The 25,608-nt window shown below is 34.2% G+C and overlaps 1 protein-coding gene across 1 annotated transcript; it reads left to right on the forward strand.

Annotated features, from left to right (window-relative positions):
* The first annotated feature begins 2,378 nt into the window (after positions 1–2,378).
* Positions 2,379–21,186, forward strand: LOC105163918 (Tetratricopeptide repeat (TPR)-like superfamily protein). The gene is made up of 19 exons (XM_011082450.3): positions 2,379–2,788; positions 2,887–3,046; positions 3,141–3,259; positions 3,353–3,427; positions 5,341–5,434; positions 5,541–5,659; positions 7,454–7,524; positions 8,503–8,638; positions 8,718–8,893; positions 9,334–9,536; positions 9,931–10,061; positions 11,179–11,255; positions 14,703–14,777; positions 14,945–15,137; positions 16,583–16,702; positions 16,798–16,936; positions 17,128–17,168; positions 17,990–18,253; positions 20,149–21,186. The coding sequence occupies exons 1-19, from the start codon at positions 2,642–2,644 to the stop codon at positions 20,842–20,844; spliced, it is 3,036 nt and encodes a 1,011-aa protein (XP_011080752.1). The 5' UTR covers positions 2,379–2,641; the 3' UTR covers positions 20,845–21,186.
* The last annotated feature ends 4,422 nt before the right edge of the window (positions 21,187–25,608 follow it).

A 25,608-nucleotide genomic window follows, 5' to 3' on the forward strand; every position in this document is an offset into this window, starting at 1 on the left:
CTGGGTTACCTTTCAGCATTCATGTGCATAATCTTGCATCATTGAATATTGTACCTCAGGAGCACCCTCTATTGATTTTAGTGCCTTTCTTTTGGCTCTATACGCTTGATCTCGTGATATGTTGACTCTTAAATCCTGAACGACATCAACTTTAAAACCCTTGATATTTCTTTTGGATCATTTCTGAATTTTTTAATATACTTTTCTGCAAGCCATTTTGACTTTAAATTTTTAACATGATAGTCCCTTCCACAAGTGTGATTGGAATTATATTCTCTTATCTAAAATGTGCATTCATCAGTCATTTTGTGTGCATTTATCCTCCACTGACAATCTTCCTTAGCACATCTAGCATACATTTTGTTCTTATCATTTTTGGTGATTTTCAATTGCCTCCTTGATTTTATTGCATGACTGTGAATGGCATTTCTAAATTCAATTTTAGTGCTGAAGTTCATACCTAATTCAAAGGTAGGATCATATTGTTCCACAGGATTGAAAACAATATTTGGCTCTCTTGTTTCATCATCATCAGACCCCTTTCCACTCTAAAAGTCATCCTCACTCCCAGTAGGTCTTCCTCACCCTCTTCATTGCTACTCTTGTCATGATCTTTATTTTTTTCAATCTTTTCTTTCATATTAGTTTCTTCTACCTCTCTTTCTATTTGTTTTTCCAGAACCTCTTCATCAATATACTCTCCTGTTTTTTGAGTATTCATCTCATCATTTCTCAAATCTTAATCACTATTTTCAAAGGATTCAAATTCTTTCAAAATTTCCCCCTTCTTCATTAGTTAACCTACCCTCTTGAGATTATGTACTACATTCACCAACCTGACTGCCCATAACATTTCCATAACTTCAACATATATATTGATTTATTTTTTAGGAGCTATACCAATACACGCATCAAACAAAACTTCATCATTATTTACTTTGTAATACACATCTCCAAGCTTTGTGAAATATATCCTATTACCAAAATAATCCTCCTCACTAGCCATTTCATTCAGTTTTAAAATAGACAAATCATACAGATCCTCATAACCAAATTTGTACATTACATTACCCAAAAGATGTAATGTAATGGTTGCTAACAATCTGTCATTATCATCGAAAAGAAAAAAAAAAAAAACACAAAACAGAACAAGTTAAAATTCGTACAAAATCATACAAAAAAAAAAAAAAAAAGAAAACAGAACAAGTTAACAAGGTAAAAAGTTTAATCATAGAAAAATTCATAAAAAATCATACAAGAAAAGAAAACATAATGGATACATTTACACATAATTCCAGAAAATGAATACATTTACACGCACATGGGCAAAATAAAATATTCAGCAGATAAACATAAAAAAAAATATCGTCCATTGTTGCTTTCAAGAAAATAACAAATGAGACTATAGTGTTGGAGATTTTAGAACAAAAACACAGTGGACCATTTTCATTTGTTGGGACCACAAAAAATCCTAGATTTAACGCTAAAAGTCAGATTTTTTGAAAACATACAAACTTACCGTACGAAGGTGGAGGAAAATCGTTAAACTCAGGATCCTGAAGTGGCATTGCTTCAATCGGGTTTCTTCCTCCTCAATCGACGATCAATTGTAGAGTCGAGTTGAAAGAAGGATTTTTAGTCTTTCGATTTGGGCGAAATACTGTGATTTGGGGGTGAATTTTTATTGCTCTATTTTACAGCTCTCTTTTTTAACACTTTAATTTTTTACAATTTTGCCACATCATTATTTTTTTCCCACATGTCAGGCCATGTGTACTGCTGATTGAGTAATTTTGGCCCAGTTGTCCTCTTTTTTCCGCCTAAAGCCACGTGATTCGCCACGGAAGCTCCTAGGTGTTTAAGTTGCACACGTGGACATCAGAACCATAAAGCCCAAATCTCTCCACCGTGTTTTTGGACAATTTTGGTCATTCGGACCAAAATTGCCAAAAAATCAATACTTACAAGACTAAAATTGCCAGTCCTGTTCTTACAGTCCCAATTATGCCACCTCCCATACTTACGGGATCAATTTTGCAATTTTGCCTGTACTTAGTATATAATTGATTCAAATTTAACTAAGTTGGTGCGAACTAGAATTTCCTAAATAACACACCGAACTCGTACTTCCATATATACTAATATAAAAAGGAAAAGAGCTCTATATTCCCAAATGACGGTTAATGACACCGTGGCACTAATTTTTTATAAAGTCAAAAATGCTTTTCAACTAATTTATTCAACTTTTTAAATTATAACTAATGAATTAGTTTTTTTTTAACGTAATACAGTAATTTGTATATATTTTTTATTTATAATATATTTTAAAATATAAAAAATTATTTATTATGTACTCGCACGCACCCGCAACATGAAAACCCCACACCCACACCCACGCCCACATCGCATAGCCCCGCGAAAAGTACTACTGACAGTCTTCGAAGCAACCCTCCGCCTCCGCTAGGTTAAAGGTTTTTCCTTCTCTCTTCGCAATCCCGTTTCAGTCGTTAAAGTTTTTCCTTCTCTCTTGGCAACCCCGTTTCAGTCGTTGCGTTCAAGGGACATCCGGAGAAAATCTCAATTGTATATTCATATTAGTAAGAAGCAAGAAAAGGACCTTGCATATCAGCTTATTTTGCCTATGGCGTCGAAATTCGGGTTAGCCGGTGGCATCCCGGAGCGGAGGGTCCGACCCATTTGGGACGCTGTTGACTCTCGCCAGTTCAAGAACGCCCTTAAGCTCTCAACTGCATTGCTGTCCAAATACCCAAACTCTCCTTACGCGCTCGTGAGTGCGCCCAGAATCATCTTTGTATTCTTTCATGTTAATTGGATGAAGTACATTTTCTGTTTGTTATTGTTCGAGTTCTTGTTTCCAATTTGCAGGCGCTGAAGGCTCTGATATTAGAAAGGATGGGCAAGAACGAGGAAGCGCTGTCCGTTTGCTTAAATGCCAAAGAGATTTTGTGCACCAATGATTCCAACGTCTTCGTGGACGATCTCACACTCAGCACTTTACAGATTGTTTTCCAGAGACTTGATCACTGTTTGTGTTTACTGTGCTTCTATTTTGTTAATTTAATTTGTATGGGTTTTCTTGTTAGATTAATATGCATTGAAGTAATGGTTGAATTGGGCAGTGGAATTGGCAACAAGTTGTTATGAGTACGCTTGTACAAAATATCCCAACAATTTGGAAGTAATGATGGGCCTATTCAGCTGTTATGTGCGGGAATATTCATTTGTGAAGCAGCAACAGGTTGGTGGAAGGTGTTTCTTGCATTTTTACTGCCTTACTCTCATTTCCTTCATTGTATCTTGTGCAATTTTTAGCCATTTTTTGTTATTTCAGATAGCTATTAAAATGTACAAGATTGCTGGTGAAGAAAGGTTCTTACTCTGGGCGGTTTGCAGCATTCAGTTGCAGGTTTCCTCCTGCTCCATCTATATTGTTTATCCTTTTTGTTAAGATGATTTATTTGTCTTAGTACTTCACATAACATACTCTCTTTTAAGACTTGTGATTTCTAATCAGAAATGGAAGCATAGGTAACAACTTACATCAGTATGTTATCTTTTCTTTTACATTACAACTCTTCTATTGTGTATTTGTGGAGGCTTCATTGCAAAGCACAAACGAGGCACCTGATTGCATGATTTCGAGTCTGTAGTAAACGGAGTTGTAAATGGCACTATGTCATAAAGGGCAAGGGCCCAGCACCGTTTTCCAGCAATGGTGCTTGGCTTTCACCCTGCGCAGCCATGGTGAGAGGGTACCTTTTTATGCACGGTGCCTGGCTGAACGCCAGTCTTAAAAGGGCTGGGCTGGGCTTTTATTTGAAAAAGAAAACAAAACTGAAGAAGAAAACGCAAATCTGCACTAGTCTGTCTCTAGCAGTAATGTTCTTCTTTCATGAATCATGGTAATGTCTTTTTATTTTCTCTTGTTTTTTCTTTCTTCTTCCTCGTCCTTATTCTTTTCTGTCCTCCTGTATGCTACTGCCTTCTCTATCTCCATCTCTTCCCTTTCTTTCCTTTCTTCTTTCCACCTTTTCTTTTCTTTTTCTGTCAAAGGCTACTATTCCAGCTCTTATTTATCCATTTTTCTTTTGGTTTTTTGTTTTTTCCCCTGAAATTTGGTAAATTTTCGATTACTTTATTATGCTGCATTGTTGTTATTATTTAATGGGATAACTTAATTTTCTTGCTTCTATCAAATAGTTTGCTAATAAATAAATTTCTGATTCGTGCTGTAATATTTGAATCAGTTGCTGATTTTTCTTGCTAAATACATGGTTATAATTTGATTTTATTTTGAAACTTTTGGCTAGAAAGTTAAAAACCTAAGTTCAAACATTCTGATTTTGGTAAAAATACTAATGGTGTATGTAAATTATTTCGGCAAATCTGTGTGTGCTTCCATTGCTCCAAAGAACGTTGGCGCCAAGACGCTCATGCACCTTTAACAACTATGGATGAAATGAACGGGAAATTTATAGAAATTGTAGAAAAGGTGAAATATTTGTCTTATTGCTGCATCTGGCAAAGAAGAATAACATCATCCGATAAAACACAATCATTGAAGAATTAGTTTCCTATTCATATGAATTAACACCATCAATCTGGTGGTCCATCCAGTGTCATTTCTTGGAAGATATGTTTACAACAACCAATGAGATTCCTGTTTGACTCCATTAAGTTGATTTATTTTATTTAATAAAGATTTCTTGTCAAACCTTGAAATGTAAAATCAGGGAAGATTAGCTGCTGTACTATGGTGTTAAAAGTTTATCCCTAGGCCAACTTCATTTGGGAGAAATTTTAGTGCATGATGTACTTGGCAGAGATCCAGTTTTTCTGCTTTGGTGGTAACTCTTTTCATATTGGGGGAGCCAAAGGTAGAAAAGAGAATCATAAGTAAAAGTGAATTTAGTTTTCCTCTGTTACCAACATCTTAGTCACAACATCCTCTCTGGGCATTATTTACTTTGTGATCTGGATTAGCTTTTCAGATGAAATTATCTAATTACATAAAAAGTGGTGCACTTTTGATACTTGTAGATGTGGAAAGAGCAATATTTAGTAGTTGTCATTATTTGCTAAATATTATGTTATTAGCCTATTTGGACTGAGTTATTACAATTTTGCTAGTTGCTATAATGGAATTAACTGATAAATTATTGTTTGTATAGCACCGATAATATCTTTCTGAATCTGATGATTGTGTGAATCTAATCAATTATGTGTTCCTAATTGCTGAAGATATACTTTTGACCATGAAAAATTTCTATCTTCCCGATAAGCGCTTTTTCTTATTTTTTGTGTTTGTACTGATCAAAGGTTTGCTGCGGCAATGGGGGAGGGAAGCTTTTCCAATTGGCTGAAGGTCTGCTCAAGAAACATATAGCTTCTCATGGTTTACATGAGCCAGAAGGTTCTTCTTCTTCTTCTTCTGACTGTTTTCAGTAGGTAATTTGAAGGAGATGAGTTTCATATTTCTGTGGATTGTTTGGTCACTGAAGTAACTTTGTCCGGTGCAGCTCTTAGTGTTTATATATCTCTGTTGGAGCAGCAATGTAAGTTTGGTGACGCGCTGGAGATTCTTTGTGGAAAATTAGGCTCTCTTATGATGATTGAAGTGGATAAACTACGTCTACAGGTACTTTGTATAATATTCTCCTCTAGCAATGTATCTCAATGGAACATACTTTTGTTTTCACCATTTTTAATTGTGCAAAAAGATTGGTATTTTCCCTGGCGGATATTCTTGGACTTGAACAAGTAATATTGCAGTTTGTAAAATGAACTAACTTTGGAGGTCAAACACAAGTTAGAACTTAAGTTATGTTGAGCTTGTTTTTAGACTTGGCCTTTTGACCAGAATTTGTTTGTACTTCAATTTATTGATTTTTGGCATTTGTGTGGTTGTTATGCAAAAGTTTATTTATTGTGATTTAAAACTTAAAAGTACGGAAGTGTGGTGTCGCGTTTCTTATTTTTAAAGGCTGCTTTGCCTGGAAAACCAACTTCGATTGTTGTGTTTTTCTGTAGTTATCTTTTTGGATAGCTCTTATTTTGTCGTTTTTGTATAATAGATGATCTTTTTGCTTCTTGATATCCTTGATTTATGATTTGACCTGTCTCTTATCTAAAGTAGTTGTTGCTGGTAAACAGAATATATCGTGATGTATATCAGAGATTAACTTATTTGCATTTGTAGATCCTGGCTGTGGCATTATTTGTGCTTCTCGTGTGATTCTTATTGAAAGCTAGATAGCACTATGATCTCTGGGGTTGACTAGAATGTTATGATATTAGTATTTTAGCAATATTGCTCTGAACATTTCAGTATCACTGAGATCTTTTCAACAACTAGTCGTAAAACTCCCCAAGAGAGATGCGAACACAAGCTTCTGTTTGTGCACTGGTTCAGCATGTTAGATCACTATTTTGTTGAACCATGCCATAGTAGTCAGTGGCGCACGGCGCACAATGGTGCCAAGGGCTCCTGGAGCCATGGCACATGGCGCGGCGCACGCCTTTTAGAAGGATTGCGCAAATATAAGAAATAATCTATATATTTATATAATTAGTATTATTTTGACTAGATTAATGTATAAAGAGTTAAATAAGACGTATAAAACAACAAATTCAACATAACAAAACTTCATAAACTAAACAATACATACAACCTTATAGTTGAATTACTGAAAGTCTGAAACTGAGATTTCATAGCATACTTATATTACCATGCTGAGTGCTAGTTTCTTTGTTTGCTTATCATTAGACGTAAAAGAAAACTAAGGTTGAAATAATTGTGTACTGCAACCCCAAAGATCTGAAATTTGCTTGAACTTGTGACACATCTTGAATTCCTAGGGTGGGGACGGTTAAGAGATCAGTGAGTTGCTTTTATATTTTCTGCAGTTAAGAACTTGAGAGCCTCTTTAGTTTCTCATCTAAAGTTAAGATTGAAATCTGCTAGGTGGTGTGGGCTAGCACAGATGAAATCAGCATTTTACATTGGTAGTTTGATTGAACTTTGTTGCAGTTAGTAGGAAAGATATTATAGCTTGCAAGACACACAACCTTAAAATCAAATTTATAGTTCTATGCACGTTCTTAGAGTTTAGTGGCGTGATTCATTAGTTTTTGTGTCCTTTTTGATGCGTTTTAACTTTACTTATACAGACCCCTCTATGATTCTGTTTCTGTGCATTCACCTGTGAATTCTCTGTAGTATGGTGAACTACTTCAAAATATACGTAGAAATTTTTGGATGCACTTACTATCAAACAAAAAACTGTTCCAGAGAGTTTCCGCCTTTAATATACTATGGATTGCTTGTAGTATATTGTTCATGAAGATTCTCAATGCTCCAACTCTGCTTGCTGTCCTGGTAGTTTCCTTTTGTCTTTGTTTAAGCTTGTTTCCTGTAACTTTAAGTTGACAGGGAAGGCTTCTTGCTAGGGCAGGAGACTATGTTGCTGCAGCTGATGTATTTCAGAAAGTCTTAGTACTATGGTATGCCTTATAAACTGTCAATTAATTTAGTTGCATATAATTTTTGTTGCTTATTTATATCTATCGTCTTTTTTTTCTCGGGCAGCTGGTTCCAAGCTATTTTATGTTTGAATCGTCATCCATGCAAATATTACATAAAAGCAACCAATCCTTGAAATATATTGAAACAAGACTAACTATATTACTTTAATGTTATGTTATTCAGTACACCCGAGGGGAACCTAAGAATGTCAGTCCAGTCTTATTATTACCTTTATACATGTACACTTGTAAAATTCTTTGCTTACTTTTGACTATGATTCCTCTTAGTATTTTGTTTCTTTATCAAAATATGAAAGTGAAATATATATAAATCCTTGAGTGATGTACATGGGTCTTTTTCACTTTTGAATTATTTGCTATATGTTGCTTTTTTTTTTTTTTGCCTATGTTCTTTTCTTTTGTTGTACTAAAAGATTTGAATATAGTAAGTTTGAGAGATTTTGTTTTCCTGTCTTCAGTAATTTTTCCATTATAAGTACTATGTTTTCCACAAAAAGTAATAACAACTGCATGTTCAGCTTACGAATGACTATATGTCAAACTTGGAAGCTGATCGTAAAGATCTGACCCAATATACCTTTAGGTCAGTTTGGCTGTGTTCCTATACTGACCTTTTTAAGATTCTGAGAGTTTAGTATACTTTAATCTTTAATAGAAAGTGTGACAGTATTAGTTCTTGTATGTAGACTTTTAATCCTTGTAGTGTTGTTAAACTTTCCTTTTCAAGTTTTGGAATTGGACAGTGTTTAAAGGATTTGAGTTTTCTTTTCTTAATATTACTGAAACATCTTCAAAGGAAGAAGCAATATATTACATCACACTAATATGCTGTACTTTCTTTATGCTGTCATTTTTCAAGTACATTGTCTTGAGTGATGCACTTGACACAAATCTTATTTGCATTTGATAATTTCTTTTTCTTTCTTTGATTTGTAGTCCTGATGACTGGGAATGTTTTCTGCAATACCTTGGCTGTTTGCTGGAGGACGGAAGTATCTTCATCAAAGACAGTGATCCTATTCATCCATTAAAATCCACGGAGTGCAAGAATTTTCAGATATCAGAGGAACTTGTAAGTTCTTGTAGTTCCCTGTTAAAGCTTAATGATTATACTTTCTAAAGCATTTGACATGTTTAACTTTTGTTTTCAGTTTGATTCCCGCATGTCACAAGCAGTGGACTTTGTACGGAAATTGATGGTGGAGGCCAATGATAATTCTGCAAGATGTCCATACTTGGCTCATCTTGAAATTGAAAGACGAAAGCTTCTGTTTGGGAAAGGTGATGCTGACAAAGTAGTTGAGGATCTGATGCAATATTTTATCAGGTTTTGCTGGCCCCTCCCTCTGCCTTGCTTGTTGGCTTATTTTCCACTTTCATCTGCACATCTTTCTCTCTGATCGATCTTGATGTAAAGAACCTGGATGACTGGTGTCACTCTATATTGTGCTTGTGCTGACTGGTTGCTTTCTAGCTTGAATTTTTTTTTTTTTGGGAGAAAGTTCATGTGGTGATACTTGTGAAATCAGTCTATTCGTGAATCATGCTTTTGGACTTACCTTTAGCACTAGTTAGATGAGCTCAACTTATTGCATTTACTAAAATAACAAAAGTGCAGAATGCGAGAAATGGTTGTGGCTCTACATATGACTTAATTACCCCTGAATTGATAGCTAATTGTGATAATTTCTTTTGACAGTTTTGCAATTGTCATTAGTATTTTGCTTCTTTACTCATACTAATGAACGCTTGATTCTGTGGAGACAGGTTTGGGCACTTGGCTTGTTTCACGTCAGATGTTGAAAGGTTTCTTGAAGTTCTTGATTACAATAAGAAGAGTGAGTTTTTGAAGAAACTGGTGAAGGAATGTGTAGGTAGCGTGAGCGGGCCAACAAAAGAACTTGGGCAGTCTATAACTGTATTCAAAATCCAGAACTCAATTGGTGACCTATTTGCTCTACCAGTTAATGGTATGCCTTAGCCTTGAGCCATTTCATTAATGACTTTATCTGGTCGGCATTTTCTTTTATATAAATTTTGGATTGTTTTACCATTTGATCGCAATTTGTTTCATCTAGGAAGATCTCTCCTTTTACCCTTTTATTTGGTTCAGGCCTTACCTGATGAAGCTTATTATGGAATAGTATGTGGATTATGTCCAATCTTCTTTGCTTCAGCAATTCCTTGCAAAATTGCTTACCATCCGCAAAATTGTAGTTGCTTGCTTTTGTTTCTTTAATACTTTATCTGCATCTTATATTTTATAGTTTATTTTTCTTATATAATGTAGTGAACCAGAAATCTTAACGTATTGTCACGACTTCCGTGGCAATTATAATTTACTTTATTGTGCTTATTTGACAGACCTCGAGGACATAGCTGTACGAATGATAGAAATGTTTTGTAAGAACCTTCCGCTGTCTAAAGAGTTAGATGTTCAGGAGAGTATGCATGGTGAAGAGCTTTTGTCACTGGCATGCAATGTTTTGGTTCAGGTACTATCTCATGTGCTCCAGTTGTAATTTCTTGGGCATTTATATTGCACGACTGGTGCCGGAAACTTGCTTGACTATTGTACTTTTCTTATTGAGTGAGAAAGGATGCTTATGTTTGAAGCATTTGTTATCTTAAACTACAATTTTGTTTACACCTAACTTTTGCCCGGACAGTTTGACTTCAGTTCCACTTGTATCCCTTGCTATTTGCACAAAGACTTAGCAGAAAATTGATGGAGCTAATACTCTGATGTCCTAGCTTATTATTCTGTGTCTTTGCTTTTGGTACATGGAGAGAGATACTACAGCATGATATCTCACAAACCATAATCTATTGGTCCAAGCTATACATATAGATATAAATGGATGAAGCTCAACTCCCTTGAGAACATAAGTTCCAGCAGGAATGTAATAACGAACACGTAATCTGGTCTCTTTAATTGGAAATCTAATATGAGACTTTCTTGAAATGACCTACTTTTTGCTATCCATAAATGCCATACTTTATAACTGATTGTGCTGCTTCTGGATTTTGAATACTCATGTGCTTCAAGCTTTTTTCTATGTTAGTTGTCCCTGTGTTGTCTGCTAACCTTGAAAGTTTTTTAGCTGTTATCTTGCTTAGAATTCTTAAATAGTACATGGATGTATGTAATGAAGATTACCTGCTGACAGTGATTGATGGAGGTTTTCATTTTCAGGAATCATTCTTTAAATTCAGAATATTAATCTCTCTTCCAAATTGAATTTCGTTTTTGTTTTAGGGGTTTTTCGAAATGTTAATGCCACATTTTCTGGGATTTTTTTTGGGCTTAAAACATTCTCACTAAATTGACCCGTAATTTGTCTTTTTCACAAATTCATTTGGAAGGACTTGGGCCCACTATCAGTTTATCTTATGCTTTCTCCAATTTATATATCTATACCTGTTTAACCCACGTCATAAAATTTGGATATGGTGGAACTGCTGCCCGTTTCTATGCTTTATTTGGCAAAACATTTCGACTTTGGTGCATTTTTTGTTAAGGTCTTCTGTTTGGTTTACCATATTTGTGGCATGATGGAACTTTGAAGTTATGTTGTGTCAATTAATAATCTTTTTCACCTTGTGGCTAAGCTTTTCTGGCGCACAAGGGATCTCGGCTATCTGCTGGAGTCAATTATGATTCTGGAGTTTGGTTTGGCTATCCGAAGGTCTGATGTTTATCTTTCTTATATCGTTGTCATTACTTCATGACATTCCTTAACTGTCAGCAAACATGAAAAAGTATTCTTCCCTTGTCAGTGGCAGAGTTGCTGAAAGGAAATTTGATTTTGTCTCTTTAGAAAGCTTATAGTGGTAGAAATAACAAAAGGCAGAACTAGAAAGGAAAAGTTTTCAGGATCTGATATGCTTTAGTGACGGTGTATGCTTGTTCTTCAAGATTAATCTCTCCCATGGAAATGAGAGAGTAACATATACATCATCTAAAGCTGAATTTTTATGTTGCATGAATGATAGTTGATGCTACATACCTTTGCAAAATAGAAATGAAGTAAGAAAGTGATTCAGTTCTCATTCTGGACGTAAGCCAGCGGCTTAGCTCAAAACTGATAAAGGCTCCAATATGTATGCAGAATAATGTGCTTGTTGTGATTAAAACTGCATACATGTCTCTACAAGCCAACAATTTTCACTTCCTGACCAGGACTGAAGCTGGGTTGATATTACATTTCCAGATGCAATCAAAATCCAAGTCATTTGGCTGTCTCATTCTCCATAAACATCTATTATGTGCTGATTGGTAAATGGTTTGACTAATTAGCAGACTGTAGGAACTAACCATGGATCATTTAATGGGCACAGTGAAAATAACTGAAGTGAGGTTAGGACCTGTATGTGTGAGGATACTTGTCTATGACGTAGTTGAAGATATGGAAAGCTCCTTAGATTTTCTTTGGCTGAAACAGTAAATGAGAGGAACTAATACAGAAGATTTCTGGGATTTTGAAATGTAGAAGTGAACAAATTTAAGATACCTAGGCTGTAATGAGCAGTTCTGGGATTTAAGATACAGAAGAGTTCTGGACTGCTATCAGTCTCAGAATTTTGTGATCCAGGATTGTCACATCCTATCTAGAATACATTTCCAAGTTTAACACACATTATCTACATAGATCATATGGATATCTCATAAACTTATCTTTCAGGTATATAATTGAGTATTGATTTAATCCTTTTTGTTGCAACAGTGATCGGAAGTTATAGTATCTTTTATGTGACCAAAATGGTTCTACATTGAGCCCATATTGGGTGATATCTTCAAGAATTAAAATGCTATTATTCTAATAAGTGTGAATGTTAACCAAATAACTTGTCTGCAATTTTGGTTTTAGAGCAAGAAATATCTCACCAAGTATTGATTTCATATATTAAACTAGATATTAAGTCTTTCCTTATTTATCCTTGGTCCCAGCAATTATGTGCTAGTAGTGGTTTATTGCTTTTTCTCTTCCATTTTTGTTTCTCTCTATGCATTTTTATCCTTGTCCCATTTCTTCTCATTATTTTTCTTTCCATTTGCGGTATCAATGATCCGGCAACTACTTTGATTCTTATTTTTCAACTTGTTTCTCATCGTTTAGTACAGGGAAATACTAGCTTCGTCGAAGATATTTTATTTGCCATTAATTGAATTATTGTGGGGGTCTTATTGCTGATGATTATGGGAATGGGATGTTCGTGGGCTTATTGAGAGTCGTCTGAAGGGAGGTGACTTTTGTGGTGGTCGGGAGAGGGCTACATAAATTTCAGTTAGTCATATAGTTTTAGGCAACAAGGGAGATGGATGTTGATGCCAAGTGCTGCGGGTGTTGCTCATGTGTCTACCTTTTCTGGAGCACGTCTTGGCTTGTAGTGATACAGTTTCGGTTGTGATGCATTCTCTTACTTTATAAGTCTAAACGCCTTGGGGAGTCTTCGGGAGAGCTTATAAAAAGTGCTTTTCAGAAGTTGGCTTAAAAAAACCACTTTTGAGGTGTTTGGGATGCTAGCTTCTTGTGAAAGAAAAACACTTTTAAGCCAAAAGCTAGAACCACCTTTTTTTTTTCCCCTCAGGGGGTGGGGGTGTGGGGTTGGGGCTCTTCTAGTTGGTTTGGCTTTTCTGTAAACAAATTCGATTTCCTTTTAGATTATTATTATAATAATGTTAATTCAAATTTACCGTTTTTAATTTGTTTTCAAAATTGCACATCTAAAGTTGTGGAATAATTTCAATAATTAATACTAATAAAATTTTACTTTTACATATTTAATATTTTAGAGTTTTTATATTTTTTGGCAATATTTCATATATTTTTATATTTGTTATATTATCTGATATTATTCGAAATATATAAATAATTGCTATGATTAAATAATAAAATATATTTTTTGACAATCATGCAAGTTTATATATTGTATATAAATGAACATTGAATTTTTCTATTGGTAATTTAGTATTAAATTCTTTAATAATATAAATGACAAATATTTATAAAAATTAACCATGAGATATACTAATTGAAACCAAAATTATTATTGTTGGTGGAAAGATTATTATTGAAAATGGCAAGTGACGATATTAAGGAAAAATATCTCCTTTTATCACATGGTGACAAAACGGCATTTAATCAATTAAGCTTCTTTTAGAAGTGCCTTTTCCCCTAACCCTACCCAATTTAGCTCTTATATGCTTTTCACTGTTTTACAAACACCACCCATTGTTTATTCTTCTGAAACTTTCAACTTTTTCGACAAAAATAACTTCTCCGAAAGAAGTTTTCACAAATACTCCCTTAGAATCGTTGCGCCTTAAGTGTATGACTTTGCCCTTTACGTACAATTTTTTGGGTTGCTTGCGTACTTTGTAACTGAAAAGTAAGGCTGTGCATACATCCGTGAAAGACTTGTGCGTAATCCCCCTCTACTGCCTCGTTGCAGCTAGTATCATACTCGGGCAAGCCCACCTTATTTATTTGTGAAAGTCTTGGGTCTGGTCATTATATCTTGATTCTTGTAATCTGAACTTATACAACAAATGATCATGGTATGGTTAACCTTTCTGGCATGCACACCAAGACATGCACCAAGTTTAACAAGTTCAACGTTAGCAAGCCTCAATAGAGTGCATATAAGCTGTGTGGTATACCACTTTGAGCATTACGATACTCGACAATAATCCAGAGACCAACATTCTAATTATATTTGACTTTACATCCGGGACATACCCGAAATTTAAAGTGGGGTATAACTTATTTTAGGCGTTTTTTGGGACTTCAGCACGCCTTTTATAATTTTACTGAAGCATGATGTAACCAGGGTTTCTGTCGAGACCTATTATAAAATTGTGTTTGCAAATCTTTACCATGGATGCTTTTTTGTGATGAGTGTAATAGCTTTATTCCTAGAATACACATTATAAAGAATGTAACTTCTACATCTAGATCTAACATTTAATTTTCTGGTCATGTTCCAGAGATATGTGTGGCAGTATAAGATTTTATTTCTGCATCATTATTCTTATTGGAGTTCCCTTCATTAGCTTCATTCTGAGAGTACACATTATACACAATGTAACTACATCTAAATCTAACCTTCAATTTTCTTGTCATGTTTCACAGATATGTGTGGCAGTATAAGATTTTATTGGTGCATCTTTATTCTTATTGGAGTTCCCTTCCATTAGCTTATGAACGGTAAACCAATAGTTCATTGCCACCAGATTTCGCAATTTTTGCCAAAAAAATTTCAATCTATGCTGCTAATTTATTGTTCTGATTGTTGGTGAGGGGTCCATGTTGAAGTCTTTATTAAGTTTTCTATTCCACTGAAGCCTAGTTTTGAGTTTGTTTGTTCTTTGCAGTTATAAATCTTTGGATGTGAAGAATATTCTGCTGGAGACAGTATCTCCCCACATTTTACCGCAGATGGTAGCATCTCCACTGTGGGCAGATTTAAGTGATCTCTTAAGGGAGTATCTAAAATTCATGGATGATCATTTTCGAGAATCTGCAGATCTTACATTTCTTGCCTATCGCCATAGGAACTACTCCAAAGTAAGTTGAATGCTCTTACTACTGTTTACTTATATTTAATTTTTAATAACATTCTTGGGTTTGTTGTCCCTTTTCTCTTGATCTGGAAATGCTCAAGGCAGATCCAGCAAGCCTTGGATTCACTTCCCCGCTTTCATAAAAGAAAGAGCATCCTACAGCCCTCGGTGTTTATCTGTAGAATGTTTCTTTATTTTTCATTTTAGCTAAAAGAATGTACTAGTACCTTGATAACTTAGTTTGTGTTTTGTTTCTATTGTTGGATGATAAAGCATTTTGAACGGTAGATTCTCTCTTATGAATATGGATAAAAAGGTACTGCATAAAAATTAAATTACTATTCATTATCGGATTGTATATTATCAACAAAATGCCAGCGTCATTATTTGACACTGGTAACATCAGATGGACCACATGGAAACAACACGTGATAAGATATGACATGCTCTGTGAATGAAAACCAAAAGATTTTACACCTGCCCAACTTTTAAGTACAAATATCCATACACATTTCATTTTGAAATGACTACCAATTGAAGTTTCTACTCTCTTTTAGATACACTTTCGGGAAACATTTTAGAATAAATACGAAAAGAATCTTACTTCCTCTACTAGAATTTTGTTTAGCTGGATTACGAAATTCCACCAAAAAGAAGATTCAAGGGTATCTACATGGAATTTCTGTTTGCTTACCATGTAACATATTTGACCATGCTTTACATGATTAATAACTTCATTAAACTGTCATTAGAAATTACTAAACATCTTGGGCAGCATAGCTCGCATTTAGTAGATATACTGCCGCCCATATTTCGGCGCAGCAGTGCCTTCAGAGTGTAATTATTAAACAGATCTGTGATTGAAGTTCTTTTCAATCACCAAGGGAAGTCCATGTGACATTTTGTTAATGCTTTTGGTTTTTGGAACTTGAAATCTCAAATGGCTGAAACATGTACTTATCGTAAATGCATATTTTTGTAAAGGTTCTTTACAATTTCCTAGCACCATTTCAGGTTTTGAGTGGTGATATTCTGAGGTAGGTTCAGCTACCGATCAAGAAAGTATGATCTACTAGAGTCCAAAATAGTCATATATTTAGCAATCTAGTGAAGCATTAGTTAGCAAAGAAAAATGTCTCCGTGCTGCCTGAAATTTCCGTTGAGTTACTTTGTCTTATTTTGTGAACATGGGTAATATTTAGTGATCCAAAATGTAAAAAGACAACTTATAAAAGATTCTTTCTCATGAATGAAAGAACTGGATATAATTCTACCTGTGTCATTACTTAAATAACATGTCATTTTTTTTTCTTTTCTGTGAGGTGATAACATTGTTATAATTCCTTCTTTGTAGTTCAATACTTAAAATTCTTGATGTTTTTCCATTAGTTTAAGTAACTTTCTTTGTTATTAGAAAGCTCAAAATCCTTTGTTTCTTTAATATTTTAGGTAATTGAATTTGTCCAATTTAAGGAAAGATTGCAACGTTCCAGCCACTATCTGATGGCGAAGATTGAAGCACCAATTTTGCAGCTAAAGCAAAACTCAAATAATATTGATGAAGTGGAGGTTATTATATACCGCAGTATTATTTAACTTAACTTCTTGCTGCTTTTGACTTTTTTTCCCTAAGTGAAAAGATTCTGAACAAAATTTATTATCAGTGCATCCTGGAAAGCTTGAGATGTGGAACTCACCCTCTTGAGCTCTCAAATGAGATTAGAAGCAAATCGTTGACCTTTAATGAAGACTTGAAGTTGCGGCCTTGGTGGACACCAACTTCTGATAAAAATTATCTCTTGGGTCAGTATGCTCCTTCTAATTGCATTCCATTACTTTATCCAAGGATACGTCGATAAGTCCTACTAACTGATTATTATCTATATTAGTGCTTTTTGTTAGTCTGCCTCGTACCATCTTATCAACAAGCTTTGTCGGTGCTTGCTTGTTATAGTGAATTATAACGAAATTTAATGAGAGCCTCATGTTTCCAGGACCCTTTGAAGGAGTGTCCTCTTGCCCTAGAGAAAACACGGTATGAAAATTCAGCTTTCAACTTAAATCAATGTCTTTATTTATTTATACATTTTTATGGTGATAAGTTATAAGTTCAACATGTAATGCCCCATTTTGAGAGGCTCAAGGGAAGTAAAAGCTTAAGAAGAAATTTTTTATTTGAATAATGACATCGTCTCAATGATAAATTGTTAATTAGTTTTCTGATTGACCTCCATAGTAAACATAATTATTAAAAACCTGGCTATTTTTCAGTTTTCCCTTTTGAGTTGGTTTGGGTCAACTCTTGCTTTTCTTATGTCAAAGTTATTTCTTATTAATAGTTCCATAGTAACAGAAGGTTGTTCTTATATGGTTTAGATTCCTCAAAGGCTTGGGAATTTGATGGTTACGTTGTCTTCTAATTTTATATACTTGAATGGATTTTAGCAGAACTCAGATCTTATGAAAACTTTATTTTATCTTGTTATGGGATCCTAGGATGATTCAAAGTTTCTCGTATTCCACTCCATGTTCTTTCATACCTTGAAACTGATTCAGCACATAAAACATAATTTATCTTCTGATTTTACTGGTTTTGGACCCTAAATTGTTAGCTAACCAAAATGATGGAAAAGAATTGGGTTATAGCTGACTTGTTTGACATCTAGGTAGCTAACTGTCTTCGGATAATATTTGCCGTGTTTTTCTGGCAGAGATTTTGCTTGGTGTGCCTGACAGGTTTTACTAATTGTCTCTGCCGACAAACTGTTATATTTGATCCTTTTTTGAGTTCATTAGATAATATAATTCTATTCCCAAATCTGAACGAGGTTATAATATATACGTAAATGTTCGCAGCATAATCAGATCAAACAAACAGAGGAAAATGTTGTTAAAACAGTGGAGAAGAGGTCTCTTCTTCCGCGGATGATATATTTGTCAATATATTCTGCGTCGGAGTCTGTGAAGGAGAATCTTGAAGCCAATGGGGCTCTAGTTGATTCGAAACTATCGTTGGAGCTGAAAATTTTACTTGAGCGCTATACAAAGATCTTAGATTTTTCATTCCAGGATGCAGTAGAACTTGTCCTTGGGTTTTCAAGTGGTCAGAAACCCTTTGAGGTATGTTCTTTTTCATTTTACAGTGATTTTGATGTTTCCTAGTTATGCTTACTTGTGCATTTTATAGCCCTTCCGTGAATAGTTGTTAGGTCAGAAGGGGTAATGGGTATCATGGCATTTGGGGTTTCCCTGCAGCAGTTTTCATATTTTGTTTCTTTTCCTCTCCTTGAATAGAACAGGAAAAATTGGTATAGGAAAAAAGAAGGTGATGCAAGAGAAATGAACAGGGTAAAAACTATATAGAAACAATTTAGGAATAATATTTAACATTCTTTCTGTTAGTTGATTAAAAATCAGTCAGTAGTATTTGAGGTTGAATTTGAGAATCTTTTGCTTCACCAAGGTCTTGGCATGATGATAAAATAGTATATTTTGTAATACAAAACTTTAAGTCGAATGGGCTTCTTATATATACGTACTTTAGAATCTGGATATTTTGTGTTTTCTGCTTAAGCATTGTTATATCCTTGTTGGAGGACCTGAACTTGGCATTTGGAACGAGGCCTTAGTGAAATCTCGCTGTAATGTTTTTTAAATACATGTTACTCATGAGTTGGGGACAGAAACTGATACCGGGAACAGGTACTGCACATATCGTGGTTCACACACAAATAGATTGTTATGGATTTAGCAATTAGTCCTCAATATGGTTTGCCATGAATGCACATGCGTATGCAAAATAATACCTCGGCTTCTCCCAATTCACCAGGTTGCAATGAGGAGGAATTTGGCCATAACATGATCCATTTGTCTGAGAGCATTCTTGGGCCTGATGGATCATTCATTTTTCCAATACATCAAATAGTGGATTTCATCAAATATTTGATCAATTACGTATTAATCAACATTCAATTAATTGCTTCTGTTGGACTTATTATGTGGCGAATGAATCAAATAATATATAGGGTAAATTACATTGACACCCCCTAAAATTAGGTCTAAATACACAAACACCCACAAAATTTTGGCTAGTGAACAAGGGGTGTATGCATAATTACAACTACAACTAGAATGGGTGTACTAGTAATTTTGCAAATGGCACAGCATGTGGACCTAAAATCAAGGGATGTCAATGTAATTAATCCTAGTAGATATGATTATATTCCTTTTCAATTGGATTATGGTTATGAAATACCATTAGTTCTGCGTATTATAATATCCATACAGCAATTCGGTGAAGCATAGAATTTCCTTTATTGCTTTTCTTTCTAGCGAGAAAGTTCAATGAGTGTTTTAAAATGTCAAGCTGCAAATAGTTATTTCCGAAGATTTGACTATCAGTTCCCAAATGGTACAATGAAATCACATTCGCAGTTAGAAAGGTGTTCTTAAAGGCCCCTGCCCAGCCGCCAAGTTTATGGAGAAAGATTTCTTCTTTTAGGCCAAGAAAATGATAGTTCACCCATTGTCGATAGCTTGCTTTTATAACTTATCATTGAATGACCGCATTTTCTTTTGAGATGAGTTTGTGCATACATGCAAACTATCTATCCATTATTTATGATATGGATTTGAATAATCAGAATTTTGGTTGCTGTATTCTATTTCAAGGGTTGTGGTAGTTGGACTGAAGACCTACAGGCCGACATATTCTTGTTTTGTTCATAATGTCTAGTACAAGGCAACTCACTATGTTACAACTTTGCTACATTGCTTGTGGGAGGAATGTGTAACAGTTCATTGGCTGTATAAGTTATAAGCATTTTTGAGCACCTTATTAGAGCCCAACAATATTGATATGTGAGGATAAAGACCTAGTTTCCCACCTCTGTGTAAAAGAAATATATGACTATTGATCTGGCTTTACTTTTCATTTTGCTTATGTTTTTTAAGTTGAATTAATATGTCTAATTACAGCCTGTCTCTAATGATTAATAAACATACACTTTGCGCAGGCACCAAGTCCAGATCTGATTGACTGGATGAATTTCGCCGTGTTTTTGAATGCTTGGAATCTAAATTCTCATGAGATTAAGTTTTCCGATACAGATCCTTCTAGTACTAGTACCTGGAACCTTGTGAATATTATGTTTAGGAAGTATGTCACGGAGACGATTAGATGTACAGGGCCCGTAGTGTCTTCTCCAGGAAGTCATCTTCCATTCCTGGTGCAGCTGGTGACTGAACCCTTGGCTTGGCATGTCCTAATCATCCACTCCTGCATACGGTCTTTGCATCCTTCAGGCAGGAAGAAAAAGAAGGGGGGATCCGTGGACCAATCCAATACCCAGCTATTGCATGAGATGCAAAATTCAATCCAGTCTCTCTGTGATACTATAGAGATGGTTACGAGATGGTTAAAAGAGCAACTCAACACACCTGATGATGAAAAGGTTGAAGCTCTATTCTCCTCAATTCTGAGAAATGGAAGAAACGATGGACCTGGAAAGGTCTTCAATATACTCGAGTCTTCTAGCTCACTGGTAAAGGATGTTGAAGTTGGTGCTAGGATTCTTGAGGCAGTGCAGTCTTGGAGTCCTGCTGGTGTCGTAAGGAATATCATTACTGGGCAGCGTAGTTTACTGTCAGATTTCCTCAAACTTTGTGAGTTGAAACTCAAATCATTGCAGACTGTTAGACTCCAATTGTAGCTAAAACTTGGTAGAACTGGTCTGGAGATGGAATTGAGTCGAAGAGTCTCTCCTCCAGGTGATGATTTCTTTATCCATTGTTCTTTTATGGATTTCAATCGGCCTGCAACAACTATTTCCGACCTTGTTAAAATTTTTGTAGTTTGTTTTCTCATTTAGGTTTACCTCATTTTACCCGAACATGTATGGAAAATGATAGAGCTCAATTTTTCGAGATCCATCAAGATTTATATTTTGAATTTTTGTGTAAGATTGATCCGTATTACCCTATGTTGTAAATTGAAATAAATATTTTTTTTCCGGGAAAGGTAACAAAATATACTTCTCTTGTTGTCAAGTGCACACGCATTTTCTTCATCCTAAATTGCCACTTCCCATAGCTAAGCCTTTGTGATATGCATGTTTTACGATTAATGAAATCTGTAGAATGGTGTTGAAGGATTCCATTTGGTTTAGTTGGCTGGTCGACAATCTCTTTGTAAAAAATGGTGGAAAGTAGATACATTTACAAGCACAGGTGTGATGAGTTTTGGTGGCGAAGAGCAGTTGGGAAGCAAACTAATCAAACCTTCTCATTTCTATATTGTTATTACTGTTTGCCAGTCAGTGCCTTGATTGAAGCAGCTCTCACTCACCTGCTGCCCCAAGATCAGCTTTTCTTTTCATTTTCCTTCTTCTACTTGCCTTTATTCAGGTGTTCCTTTTTCTACTAAGATTATTATGAAATGATTCGTTTGTAAGAGAGGCTTTCACAATAACCAGATTCCAGAAACAAACAAATACATTTAAAGAGAGGATCTCCCTTCCACCCCAACACATAAATATATAAATTATTTCTTCGTACTCGTGATTTTGCATTGAAGTTTCTTCACATTAATGTGGAAATGTATTCAATTCTACCTGCCCCTTAGAGCGTCACCCTTGTTTGCCAAACCTTGTAACCTATTTTAATATTTTTTAAGACATTTAAGAGTTTGTAAGTTTAAAAATTGTTTGATAATTTATTTTAAAATAAAATATTTTGGATCTTATAGTTCTTTAAAAACAGTTAATTCAACCCAATTTTTTAAAAATATTTTATAAGCTGTACAAGATTCGTATTTTATAAGACAAAAATATCCTTATTGTTTTGTCTATATCTCATTTATACCTTCACAAGATTACATTATTATTTGTCGACGATGAATGACTCTCTCTTTCGCTCTAGAAATTTATTTGTTATTTAATTTTCTTGGTTCAGTATTTAATAATAAATTATTATACTTAAACAACTATAAGGTGTATGATGTCATTTTTAATTATTTTATCAATATAAAGATCTTTCTATCACAAACACCATAACATATTTTTATGAGATGTGAAAATACATTAATAGTTTTAATATCTTATTTGATCCAAATGTCTTAAAAGTTTATTTTGAAAATAAAATTGAACATCTTTTAAACACATCTTATACAATGTAGGGACGAGCTCATAAAATATTTTGAATAAATTTACCTAGAAATCCTCTTAATTACTGAGTTCGTAGATTGTGGTTTACTCCTTTACATATAATCTCAGCTTTACAAGATTTGACACTTTCAACTTCTATAATATATACATAATTAGACGTACATAGAAATATATATATATATATTTGACTCCTAAGTTTGAATCCCCGGGTTGTAAAAATGTCGAGATAACCTTCAAAATGAGTAGGTACATGCGTGGGGTTTTCTAAGACTACGTACTTGAGATCCATCAGTTTGAACTTCGCACAATGAGCGGATGATTTTCCATTGTAGTAATTCTATTGCATTTTGTATTTTATTTTACATATACAAATTATGTGTACAAAGATTATATTATTAATTTTAGTTCATTTTTAATAAGTTTTTTTATACACACAATATATTTAAGTGAAATAAATTATAAGATGCAATAGAAAATCTAATTCAGCACAATGAGTACGTACACTCCTCCTTGCGCCCATGGTCGCGCCGCCCCTCCAGCTACCATTGCCGTTGCTGCCCCTCCGCCTCCCTCCACCGTCACTCTCTTTCTCTGTCTTTGTGTATATATATATAATTATAATTATATATAGTATTTAATATATTACATAAAATATATTTTATTAAAATTTATATAGATATATATTACATAAAAATATAATTTTAAATCACGAGACTGTTGATTTGAATTACGATATGGGCCATTGATCTACTAGTTAAATTTGGACCTTAAATTCAAATAAGATCCAACAGTTCTTAAATAATGTTATAAATGCAATTTTATAATTTGAAATTAAAAAAATAAAAAATTAAAGAAAAAGTGCGTGCAACTCACAAAATCGTGCACGTAAGGGGAATTTACTTCATTTAAGAAACACAGGGATCAAAACTCTAAAAATTGAGAAGATTAGGGCTAAAACCGTGGGGTTAAACTTATTAGGGACAAAAAACGAATAAGAGATTGAGTATAAGAAACAAAAATACAATTACCCAAGAACATCGACAATGACAATGTATATTCACACCACATGTGTAAAATCTTTTCTTAAACAGAAACGAGAAACATAATCTTTGTAAATATAGATAAAACATAAGATGTAATAAACTTTGGAAAGAAAAATTCAATTCAAGCAACCTTAATACTTTACATGCATTACATATATATAAGTAAAAAAAATTCAATTATTTTAAAAAATGTTATTAAAATTATCCTTCTTACGTGAGTAAAATACCAAAATAACTTGCCCTTCTCGCTAAGAATTTTGATTTGTTCCAACTTTAGTTAATTAAGTCAACCAGAAGAGAAAACACAACCCAATCTTCACCTAAACTGACCCCATAATCAATCTTAAGGATTTCCAACTATTTTCCCTTCTTTCACACTACGAAATAGTAATAAACTCACTATATATATATATGTGTGTATATTTTATTCAGTCTTGATGTCAACTATCTAACCATAGATTTCAGGTACAAATGCTGTCTTCACATTGGTTTTCCTCACTTAATTGTTTGGCTAACTAACTCCTCCTCTCCATACTTAATCAATGGGATTCCTTACTTTTTAAATCATTGAAAATTAGCCTTATGTGTTTGTTTCTTTCATTGCATGAGAAACCCTTTGAGTATATTACATCAATGATCCATAAAACTTTGTTGTATTTAAACTATGTTGAAACTGATTCGATGTTTTTATTATGAATTGCCATAATAGGAACCTGGTTCATTGTAATAGAACTTTGGTGACTTTCCTTCAGGGCTGTTAGGTGATCTTTACTAAATTTTACAGTGTTTTTCAAGAAATCGACATCATAACGGATCTTTTAATACAATGAGGATCAAAGTTGGTTCTCTCTTGGGGCTCGAACCCGCTATCTATCTTTCACAAGAATACAAGGTGTCACCATTAGGCCACTTGACTGTTCCTTATATTTTGGCAAAAAATATGCAACAGATGTTTTTGACGAATGACCACCAACTTTATCACCTTATTCTTCAGCGTGTTGGGATCCAAGAGAAAATAAAAGTAAATGCTAACTGAATATTTAGACTTTATGATCAGTAGATGAGGACAAAGTAGATAACGTACATACTGAAACATAAAAATCAGTTGCAAATTACGCAATCAAAGAACCACACCAAGGTAAAAGACGGTTAAATGATTGTTTTACAAAATATTAAAGCGTCTTTATGGCTCTCCCACTTTAAGAGAATTTTGTGCGTATTTTATTTTTACACGATGTAACTTGAACTTAACCCGTATATTTATAACTATCATGCAAGTTGTTAGAGAGTAGATGTTACAAAGATTATGCACCTATACATGAAGTGATCCTTTTTAGGTATTCACATTCTACATTTTTATGTATATGACTTAAAGTTGACATAAAAATTACTTAAACTTCCAGACATGTACCCTTCGACCAACAATGATGCTTTGCTACCTAAACCACCCATGGCTTTATTCCGAGGTATAAGTAGAAATTTGGGGGTAGGTCTTACTAAGATAACGTGAATCTGATGAGTATTCAAAGATCATAAAAAACTTGTACTTGATAAGGGAGTGAACAGATTTCCATGAACACAAAACTCCCATTTTTTTCCATGGATCTTTGGCATTTATTGTGTTTCCTTCAACACTTTTACTTCTTCTATATTGTACCTAGGACTACTCAAAATGCTGTTCAATACTTGGGACATAACATAATTCTTTGTCCTACAAATATTTATGTGAAATAGATAAGTGTAAAATATATTTACACCCGATAAATATATAAGCACTTCTTAGTTCTTATCTTTTTGTAAGATTATAAGTACGCCTTCTGAGGTGTTTGTGTAAACTGTTGTGTTTGAATAGGGGGCGTATTTATAATTAAAACTACAAACTCAAGAGGTGTACTTCTAATTTTGCAGTAGGCAGAGAGCGTTTGTGTATTTAGGCCTAATTTCAAAAGATGTCAATATAATTTACCAATATAGTAAATTTATCAAAAAGATATATATATATATATATATATAGTTTAAATATATTAATTTAAAGTCTACACCAACGTTGTTTAGTAACTGAATGTTTTGGGATAGCCAGTACAAGGGGAGGTGATCTGCACCCAAAACCTCAACAATGAAAAGGACTTTTCATTAGTTTATAAGCTGATAAAACTAGTTGATGCACCAACTCCTCATTGTAGTTGGACTATGTTTTCCAAGAACATTTTTTTATGTTTATTTTGACTAATTAAACTTGCAAAAATCCCAAATCTTCATTGCCCATTTT

Source organism: Sesamum indicum, linkage group LG6, assembly GCF_026168435.1.
Source record: "Sesamum indicum cultivar Baizhima isolate 11 linkage group LG6, ASM2616843v1, whole genome shotgun sequence".
Taxonomy (NCBI): Eukaryota; Viridiplantae; Streptophyta; class Magnoliopsida; order Lamiales; family Pedaliaceae; genus Sesamum; species Sesamum indicum.

What these genes read in the sequence shown, in the direction of transcription:
- LOC105163918 (XM_011082450.3), top strand. Translation starts at nt 2,642, where the DNA reads ATGGCGTCGAAATTCGGGTTAGCCGGTGGCATCCCGGAGCGGAGGGTC. An exon ending in CAGAAAGTCTTAGTACTATG is followed by an intron (nt 7,525 to 8,502) that starts GTATGCCTTATA and finishes TTTGATTTGTAG; the next exon opens with TCCTGATGACTGGGAATGTT. An exon ending in TGATAAAAATTATCTCTTGG is followed by an intron (nt 16,937 to 17,127) that starts GTCAGTATGCTC and finishes TCATGTTTCCAG; the next exon opens with GACCCTTTGAAGGAGTGTCC.